The sequence below is a fragment of the Carlito syrichta genome, unplaced genomic scaffold, assembly GCF_000164805.1.
Source record: "Carlito syrichta isolate Samal-C Ts95f unplaced genomic scaffold, Tarsius_syrichta-2.0.1 Scaffold301784, whole genome shotgun sequence".
In the NCBI taxonomy this organism is placed as follows: Eukaryota; Metazoa; Chordata; class Mammalia; order Primates; family Tarsiidae; genus Carlito; species Carlito syrichta.
The window spans coordinates 327,121-338,020 of NW_007245880.1; the positions used below are offsets into that span (position 1 = coordinate 327,121).

Consider the following 10,900-nt stretch of genomic DNA (forward strand, 5'->3'; position numbering starts at 1 on the left):
AAAAAAAAAAAAAAGAAGTTATGATAACTAACCATATAGACTCAAAAGCCTAAAATACATACTATCTGATCATTTACAGAAAAAGTCTGCCAACTCCATTTTAGAGCTACATTTTTGAAGTATGTGTTTACAAATGAAATAGTACAATATAAGAACTTTTAAAAGAAGGTTGTAGAAGAGGTGAAAGGAAAAACAAGACAAGCCACTTGTTGAAATTCCTGGAAGCTATGTGAATATATGGGTAGGAGGATTATATTTTCTTTCTCTTATATAAGTTTATTTAATAACTTATTATAAAATACCCTACTTTTGTATACATTCAAAGAGTTCCATAATAAAATTTTAAAAATCTGTATCACTCCAACATTAATGATTTCACATACAAAAATATATACATATACATATACCCAAACATCTTACAAATTCTTCAGCAGAATTAGGTTCAAACTGTTTATGGAACATGTCCCAAATTATTCCAGATATATAAAAAAATAAGTACACAAACTACAGATTAAAGCATGTCATTTTAAAACAATGAGCTGTTAGACCATATAGAATTATCACAGAATTAGGAATAAACACAGAAAATTATATTCAAAAGTATTATACACTCTTCAATAATGATACCTAAACATATTAATCCTGAGTCTTCAATTTGTTGCACAAATACAGACATTACAGCCCCCAAATAAATAAATACACTTAGTTGCCCTGAGTAAATGAGTTCACTGCATAAAATAGTTGAAAACCAAAATCATACAGTACATTAAAATTATACAAACTCTTTTGTAACTGGACACTTTACTTTTTACATATAGAAACATGTCAACCTTTACTGATGAAAACAATAATTTGTAACAGAGAATTTATAGAACTTAGATGATCCACTAACAAGCCACAGCTATAGCTAAAACAAATATAATAAAAACTTGAGAAAGTGGGCATATGAATTTTATTTCCAAAGGGATAAAACTTCTTCAGATAGAAAAATACAGAAGTGTGTTATACTCACCAGTATTCTTGTGACCTTTTAGGATATAAAGTGGCATTGGACTATCCAGTGAAAAAATGCAAATATTGTGGTCATTTCCTCCAGTGGCAATTAGTCCATGAGGGTACATGTCACTTGAAGGTATGATGCATACACAAGACACAAAATTGGAGTGGCCACTCATACAGTGCATTTCTGTAAAGCCCCTGTTAGGACTGGAAAGAAAAGATAATTAAAAGATATACATTCGTCTCCTGACTTAGCCTATGGCATAAACTGTGAAAGCACTCATGTTCTTTTAGTGTCTAGGCCAAACTTTAGAGTACATACTATCTTAAGAATCCTTTGATAGCGGGGCTCGGTGGCTCAGCCTGTAATCCCGCACCTTTGGGAGGCTGAGGTGAGTGGATTGCCTGAGCCCGCGGGTTCGAGACCTGCCTGGGTAGCGAGACCTCATCTCTGCAATAAATCAAAAAAGCAGCCGGGCGCGGTAGTGCATGCCCGTAATTCCGGCTACTCGGAAGGCTGAGGCGGAAGAATCGCCGGAGCCCAGCAGGTCGAGGCTGCGGTGGCCGGGAGCGGTCACTGCACTCTAGTCTGGGCGACAGAGTGAGACTCCAACTCAAAAAAAAAAAAAAAGAATCCTTTGTTTTAAATTAAACTTTAAATAATGTATATGAGCTACTCTATAGAAGATTTTATCAGACAAGAAAAAGTTTGATTACTGTTTCACTGAAAAGAGTTAACAGGAAGAACAAGGGGAAAAAAGGAGGAAAACAAATGAGAGGCTTTTCCTCGCTCTTCATCTTCATTTCTACTCATCCATTATTGTTACCCTAAGAAATCCCTAGTGAAATGAAACATACATGCAATTAAGATAATGCAATCGGTTATCAATAAGCCTTAAACGTAGTAAGGACATCTTCACATTATGAAGCATCAATTTAGTGCCCATTAGTATAGTATGTATTTTTAAATAGCTTAGACTGTCAATCATTCTCAATATGCAAAAAAGGAACTGACACAGAAACATGTAAATGGCTGCTCTAGGAACACATCACACTAATAATTGCCTTGGGTGTAGATGATGACCAATTTGTTATACATACCAATCACTTGGCATCAAATCTCTACTCCCTTCCCAAACTCTACTAAAATAATAGCTAAGCAGTCATGCTTTTTAATAAAGACACAAACTCACAAGGCCAGGGAGAATGAAAAAATACAAATAAAAAAGAATAGGGACACAACTCTGAATATCAAAAGCTGAACAAAAAGTGGTACGGGCCTTAAAGAGACTAGGAAAACTGAGTTCTAAGTGGGCAAAAAGCTAAATGAAGAACCAATTTACCAACGAATCCCCAAAAGGCTCAAGAGAGGATCCTGGGAAGACAGTAGAGCAGGAAGCACCAGAAATCCGTATCTCCTTCTAGACAACAACTGCAGCGGCAGAATCTGTCTGGTGGAACTATTATGAGACTCTGGAGTCAACTGAAAGCTTGCAACTTCCAGGGGAAGGCTTCGATTTTGAACTGAGGTTAATTTTTATCAATTTCAGCTCTTAGCACAGTAGCAGCTACCCGCTGCTTGCTCTCCAGTCCCCAAGGCAGGCAGTCATATATGTATTCCTGGAGAAGTTTGCTCAGTTTCAGGAGCCAGGATAGGCCAAAAAGGACCCTGTCCTCCAAAAATGAGGGACATGTTCTGCGATTAATGACTGCTGTTCTGGTCACAGAGGTACAGTAAAAAGACCTAGGTAGCCATTGTTGTTACACCTGTCCCCACTGTTGTAAGCCCCAATCTCTCTAGCTGAAGTCACTTTCAGAGATTTTTAAAAAGCTGACGCCCACACCTGTCACCCCCATCAACCCCTGTTTTCTTTTTCTCTTTTTCCTCTTTTGGGAGTTAGACAATAAAGATTAAGACATCTAGAAGGAACTGCATATATGAGAGAAAATAAGAAAGTCTATGTGCATACCCAGGGAAACCACAGGCTCAGAAAAAACCTGAGAAGACCCTAAGTTTATACCTCATGATGATCTTTGGCACAGAGACACCCCACAGCAATCAAAAGAAAAAGAAAAAAGAAAAAACAGTAAACCCTGTGAAAGGGGGAGAATCTTATTTCCACAGTTACCATATTATTCGATTCAATGTTCAGTTTTCAATAACAAAAAGTCACAAGGTAAAACAATAAACAGAAACCTATGACCCACTTAAAGGAAAAAAAATAAGTCAACAGAAATTTTCCCTGAAAAAGACTTGATAGCAGCTCTATTAGATGAAGACTTTAAAACAACTGTCTTAAAGATGTTCAAATAACTAAAGGAAGATGTGGAGAAAGTCAAAAAAATGAAGTATGAACAAAATGGAAACATCAATAAAGAGATAGAAAACTTAAAAAGAAACCAAAAGAAAAAAAATTCTGAAGCTGAAAAGTATAATAACTGAAATGAGATGATTCACTAGATGGATTCAAAGGCAAATATGAGCAGGCAAAAGAATCAGGGAACTTGAACACTGGACTTTGGAGATGACATCAAGTTTAAGGAACATTAAAAAAAAAAGACTAGAAAAAAGTGAACAGAGTCTAAGGGACCTGTGGGTTACCATGAAGTAGACCAACAGATTGCAGCAGACCCACACCCAAGACTAGTCATAATTAAACTTTAAAAAGAACAGAGACAAAGAATCTGGAAAGCAGCAAGAAAGAAGTGATCTATCACATACTCATATAAGGAATCCTCAATAATATAATTGGTAGATTTCTCATCAAAAACTTTGGAGGCCACTTCAGGTGGTGGCACAAGCATGTAGTTTCAGTTATTCCAGAGACTGAGATGGGAGGATAGCTTGAGCTCAGGATTTCAAGGCTGCAGATCACACCTATGAATAGACACTGCATCTCACCCCAGGCAACATAGTAAGACTTCATCCTTAAAAACAAACCAGTAAGCTTGGGAAGCCAAAAGCAATAGGCTGATATGTAAAAAGTGATAAAAGGAACAAACTGTCAATTAATATTCTATACCCTGAAAATCTGTCCTTCAAAAATCACAGGGACACTAAAACATTTCCCAGATAAAAGTTGAGAGTCCATTACCACCAGACCTGCCCTGCAAGAAATGGTTAAGGGAGTCTTGAAGGATAAAATGAAAATATACTAGACAGCAACTTGAAGTCATTTGAAGAAATAAAGATCTCAATAATGGTAAATATATCTAGTAATATAGTCACAGTGGTTTATAACTCCACTTTTTGTTTTCTACATAATTTAAGAGATTATTACATGGGAGAAAATAATTTGTCTAAAAAAGTTAGTATTATTGTAACTCTAATTTGTAACTCCACATTTTGTTCTCTACATAATTTAAAAGACCAATGCATTGAAAATAATTATTAGTTTACGTTTTGGGGCACAGAGCATATAAAGATGTAGTTTTGTGACATCAACAACCAAAACAGGTGAGGATGGAGCTGGAAAAGAACAGAATTTTTGTATGTCATAAAAGTTAAACATATAAATTCAAATTAGAGCGTTATAACATTGGGATATTAAATGTGATGCCCACAGTAATCACAAAGAAAAACCGTTATAGAGTATACACAAAGAAAATGAGAAAGGAATTTAAATGTTTCCCTGCAAAAAAATCAATTGAACACAAAAGACAGTAAAGAAGGAGATGAGAGACAAAAAAGCTTTAAAGTATATGGGAAACAAATAGCAAAATGGTATCAGTAATTACTTTAAGTGTAAACAAACTTTCCAACTGAAAGACAGAAATTGACAGACTAAATGAAAAAAAGAAAAAACAAACAAACATGATCTAACTAGGTGCTGTCTACAAGAGACTCACTTTAGATCCAAAGATTCAGATATACTGAAAGTTAAATGATGGAAAATAGTTTAATGATGAAAATAGTAACCAGGCCGGGCTCGGTGGCTCAGCCTGTAATACTAACACTTTGGGAGGCCTAGGTGAGTAGATTGTCTGTGCCCGTGGGTTTGAGACCAGCCCAGGCAACTTGGTGAGACCTCGTCTCTACAATAAAACAAAAAATTAGCTGGGCATGGTAGCACACGCCTGCAGTTCCGCCTACTTGGAAGGCTGAGGTGGAAGGATCACCGGAGCCCAGTAGGTTGACCCTGGGGGTGGCTGTGAGCGTGCTACTGCACTCTAGCTTGGGCAACGGAGTGAGACTCCAACTCAAAAAAAAAAAAAAGTAACCAAAAGAGAGCAAGGGTAGCTATAATAATATCAGATGAACTAGACTTTAATTTAAAAAGATAACAAGAGACAAAGAAGGACATTACAGACTGACAAACGGTTCAGTACAAGACAATATAACAATTGTAGACATTTATGTACCTAATAACAGACCATTAAAATACATGAAGCAAAAACTGACAATTGAAGTGATAGATGGTCCTACAATAATAGCTGAAGACTTCTATACTCCGCTCTCAGTAATGGGCAAAACAATCATACATAAAACATATAGGGAAACAGGGACCTAAACAAAACAATAACCCAACTAGAACTGACATATACAGAACATGCTACTCAAGAACAAAAGACCCCTATTATGGAAAACAATATGACAATTCCTCAAAAAAAGTAAAAACAGAATTACCATATGATCCAGCAATTCCATTTCTGGGTATATTCCCAATTGAAATGAAAGCAAGATCTCAAATGAAAGCAAGATCTCAAAGAGATATTTGTACAATTGAGTTTGTACTAGCATTATTCCTAATAGATAAAACGTGGTAGGAACCCAACTGTCTATCAATGGACGACTAAATAAACAAAATGTGGTATATACAAACAATGGAATTTTATTCAGCCCTAAAACGGAAAGAAATTCTGTTACAACATGGATGAAGCTGGAGGACATCCATGAAATAAGCCAGCTAAGAGAAATATGCCAGCCACAAAAAGACAAATACTATATGATTCCACTTATATGAGGTACTCAGAGTAGTCAAAATCGTGGAGACACAAAGTACAATAGTAGTTGCCAGGGGCTGGAATGTAGTGGAATGGGGAGCTATTGTTTGAATGGGTATAGAGTTTCAGTTTTACAAAATGAAGAGAATTATGAAGATAGAGGGTGGTGACGGTTTCACACTGATTGCATTTAATGTCACTTAATTGTATACTTTTTAAAATGGTTAAGATGGGTCAGGTGCAGTGGCTCACCGGTAATTTGAGCACTTTGGGAGGCCAAGATGGGAGGATTACTTGAGCCCAGGAGCAGAGACCAGCCTGGGCAACACAGCGAGAGTGGTGGCACACACCTGTTGTTACAGTTACTTGGGAGGCTGAGGCGGAAAGACTGCCTGACCTCAGAGAGCAAGGCTGCAGTGAGCTGGGATCATGCCACAACACAGCCTGGGTGACAGAATGAGAGTGACTCAAAAAAAGGTTGGGGGGGGCGGGTAGTGAAGAATTAGCAGCACTACATATTTCTAGAAATAAGGACAAACATAGGCGCTAGAATAAGGAAGACTAGTCGAAAGTCTCAGAATCAGTCATAAGTTGAATCATATGAAAAAGTCTTCAAGAAAAGACAATTCAAAGAGACAATTTTAACTTGCTCACTTCACTTTAGTGGGCTTTAATTTTTAAAATTTTTTTTGAGTCAGAATCTCCCTCTGTCACCCAGGCTAGAATGCAGTGGCAAGCTCACAGCCACCACAGCCTCGACCTGCTGGGCTCAGGCGATCCTTCTGCCTCAGTCTTCCAAGTAGCTGGAACTACAGGCATGTGCCACCACGCCTGGCTACTTTTTTCAATTTACTGTAGAGATGAGGTCTCACCAAATTGCCCAGGCTGATCTCGAACTCCTGGACTTCGGCAATCCTCTCGTCTCAGCTTCCCAAAATTCTGGGATTATAGGCTTGAGCCACTGTGCCCAGCCATTTTATTGTTTTTTTTTTTTTATGTGTTTTTGACATCATTTTATCAATAAACCCTGAGGAAATCAAAAGATAGAACATATTTTTAAATCTATGTTATGTAAAACCACTAAATTTACCTACTGTGTGTGTCCCTTAACACTTCTCAGCACAGATGTTTGCAAGTGGCTTCTGCAGTAGTCCGTGAAGTCTGTAATAGCAAAATTCAGATTTGGCTCTTTGTATCTTCACAAGTTCCAATCTAGCTCTGTATTTTCCATGGCAAAAGTTAGGTATTTCTTGAATTGATAAAAAATACTTAAGATATTCAGGGAAAACAAGGCAGCTAGAAAAACAGTCAGACAACTGCCTTTCTTGCACCTAATAGAAGTCTGAAGGTTTTTCTTGAAAAAAGGCAAAAATCTGGGCCGGGTGCTGTGGTTCATGCCTATAATCCCAGCACTTTGTGACCAGGCTGGGCAACATAGCAAGACTCTGCCTGTATGAAAAAAAAAAAAAAAACGAGCCTGGCATGGTGTCATGTGCCTGTAGTCCTAGCTATTTAGGAGGCTGAGGCGGGACAGGCTGAGATGAGAGGATCGCTTGAGTCAAGTCAAAGCTGCAGTGAGCTATAATCACACAACTGCACTTTAGCCTGGGCAACAAAGCCATCTTGTCTCAAAAAAAGAAAAATTAACTTTTTTTTTTAAAAGGTGAAAAATCTATGAATGAGGGACATAAGGATAGCTGAGTCTTGGGATTCGAGGGACATGTGCATTCATAGTGGATCCCAAGACCATCAAAACAAAATCCTGGAGGATATATCTTCATTCTCTAGGCAGTACGAATTGGTCCAATGAAATGAATGCACCAGTTAACCTTACAGTAAATCAGCAAGTGCCATCAAGAAACACAGAGCTTCCCAGGAGCTTTTTAATTCTCTACCCTTAACACTGAGCACACAATAAGGATTACCAGACATCTGGGGGAAACTTCCCGCATGAAATATAGTGTCCAAAAAAACTGAGAGAAGAAAAGACTAATCTGGAAAAACCCAGACTATTAAGAAAATAACTTTAAAATACTTTTAAAAATCATCATTATCATCCTTAGAGGAATAAGATATTATAATCAAGGAATAAGGACATAATTTCACATAAAGTCAAGGCAATTTTCTAAAAACTATAGCCGAGAAAAAAACGTGTGTTTGTTTTTTTAAACAAGAGAAAAAAGAAATTTAGAAAACAAGTTCAATATCTGAATAAAAACAGTTCCAGGAAAAAAGGTACAGAAAAACAAAGAAAGCAAATAATTAATTTAAGAAAATTTCTCAAACTTTATGGACATAAGTTTTCATATTAAAAGGGCCAGCTAACAACCCAGAAAAATGGAAAAAAATAGACTGCCTACCTGAGAGAAAAAAAATCAGAATGACCTAAGACTTCTCAACAGTAACAGTAACATTTAAAAAAGAGAATACAATGGAGCAATGACTCACAATTCTGAAAGAAAATTATTTCAAAACTAGAACGCTATAACCATTCAAATGATCATTACAGTAGGAAGACAGAATAAAATCATTTTCAGACTTTGAAGGTCTTTTTTTTTTTTTTTTTTGAGTTGGAGTTTCACTCTGTCGCCCAGACTGGAATGCAGTGGCTGCTCCTGGCCACCGCAGCCTCAACCTGCTGGGCTCTGGCAATCCTTCCGCCTCAGCCTTCCGAGTAGCTGGAATTACAGGCATACGCTACCACGCCCAGCTAATTTTTTGATTTATTGTAGAGATGAGTTCTCGTCTGCCCAGGCGGGTCTCGAACCCACGGGCTCAGACAATCCACTCACCTCAGCCTCCCAAAGGCGCGGGATTACAGGCTGAGCCACCGAGACTGGCTGGTCTTTTTTTTTTTTAAGTTGGAGACTCACTCGGTAGCCCAGGCTGGGATGCAGTGGCACACTCATGGCCACCCCAGCGCTCAGGCGATCCTTCCACCTCAGCCTTCCAAGTAGCCGGAACTACAGGTGCGTGCTACCATGCTCAGCTATTTTTTGATATATTGTATAGATGAGGTCTCACCAAGTTGTCCAGGCTGGTCTCGAACCCCTGGGCTCAGGCAACCCTTTTGCCTCGGCCTCCCAAAGTGCTGGGATTACAGGCTTGAGCCACCACGCATGACCTGAAGGTCTTAATACATTTACTATTAATGTGCATTTCAGGAAGCTCCTGAGGAAGTGCTCCAATAATGCAATAAGGAAGGAAATCAAGAAAGAAAATTAAAGGACACTGAGAATAAAAATCCAACACAAGTGTTTCAAAAAGAATTTCAATGATGACATTGAAGGGAAATCCCAGGATTAGTTGTGTACCAAAGGCAGATAGACCAAGTCAGAAAGTTTTCTTCAGGAAGAGGCAACTGTGAAATATCCAACATGTCTAAATGTCTTAAGCATGACTTAGATAACAACAACAACAACAACAAAAAACACGTGAAGTTGAATTAGTGGTAAATACATAGAAAATTAAGCAAATGAAAACCAAAAACATTTGCTACATGAAGACCATAAAATTGTTGAGGAAAAGTTGCCATAGTTTATTCCACAGCTTAAACTGTATTATAAGGGTGAGAGTATAGACAGAATGTACATGTGATACAGGTGGGTGAGAGGCAGAAAGAGAGCTAAAGTCACATATTCCATAGTAGGAACTAAAAATAGACAATGTCTAAAATTTAAATTAAAAAAAATTAAATTGCAAACACAAGCTGGACACAGTGGCATGGTATGGTGGCTCACACCTGTAATCCCATAACTTAGGGAGGCTGAGGCTGAATGACTGCTTGAGTCTAGGAGCTCAAGACCAGCATGCATAACATAGTAAGATCGTGTGTCTACAAAAACAGTTCTTTTGTTTTTGTTTTTCTTTGGTTTTTGTTTTTGAGTTGGAGTCTCACTCTGTCACCCAGACTGGAGTGCAGTGGCCGCTCCCAGCCACTGCAGCCTCGACCTGCTGGGCTCCAGCAATCCTTCCGCCTCAGCCTTCCAAGTAGCTGGGACTACAGGCGCGCGCCACCGCTCCTGACTAATTTTTTTAAATTTATTGTAGAGATGAGATCTCGCCTAGTTGCCCAGGTGGGTCTCCAGCCTGCGGGCTCAGGCAATCCTCTCACCTCAGCCTCCAAAAGCGCAGGATTACAGGCTGAGCCACCAAGCCCGGCTTCTTTTTTTCAATTAGCCAGGCGTGGTAGTGCTACTTTGGAGGCTGAATACAGGTGGTTGAGGATGCAATGAGCCATGACCATGTCACTGCACTCCAGACTGGGCAACAGATTGAGACCTGACTCAAAAACTAAAAAAATTTACAAACACAGCATTTTATATACAGACACAGAAGTAAAATACAAAAGTAAGCAGTTAGATGAAAACCGTAACTGAGAAAGGGAAATAAGGATGCTTTGATTTCTTAGCTCCCATAGAAGTATTTGACTAAGAAACTAAAGTGCCTAGTGTTTACATGAGGGAGCAGTTACTTTAGCCTTGGCCTGGTCAGGGAAATTTATCACTATTCTAAATCTGAGGTTGTGTATTCAAATATGAGTAGTTTTCAAAGACAAAGCAATAGCAAGACAAAGCTGATGAAGCCTAATCCCATCTCTCCCAAACCAGAAGTCAGTGACAGACTTGGGAAATTTAATTTAATGTGAAGTCAGTTTGTAGCAAAGCCAGAAATAGCCTGAAACAATGGTATGTTGACAGGCTCACTTCAATGCACAACCAAAAAATATGTCTCCATTCTAAAGGGCCTTTTGAAGGTCCAGAAACCTGGGTTTTCAGTTGGCTTTTGTGAAAGATTAGGTATCTGGTTTTGTCACCCTATAATACAACTATTTCTGCCTCTCTACAACTAAATTCCCAATCATTTCCAGTCCATCCTTACACTTACTACCCTGATCCAGAAACTTATTAGTTACATGGGAAAGCAAGTTTCAATTACTACTTGGCTCCAAACGTTT

General features: G+C 38.4%; 1 protein-coding gene across 1 annotated transcript in view; it reads right to left on the reverse strand.

Moving 5' to 3' along the window:
- PLAA (phospholipase A2 activating protein) overlaps window positions 1–1,209 on the reverse strand; it is a 29,592-nt gene extending 28,383 nt beyond the window's left edge. Inside the window, exon 1 of the mRNA XM_008055225.2 lies at window positions 1,013–1,209. Within this exon, the coding sequence (XP_008053416.1) occupies window positions 1,013–1,184 (172 nt within the window). The 5' untranslated portion in view covers window positions 1,185–1,209. The remainder of the gene's footprint in view (window positions 1–1,012) is intronic.
- Between the last annotated feature and the right edge of the window lie 9,691 nt (window positions 1,210–10,900).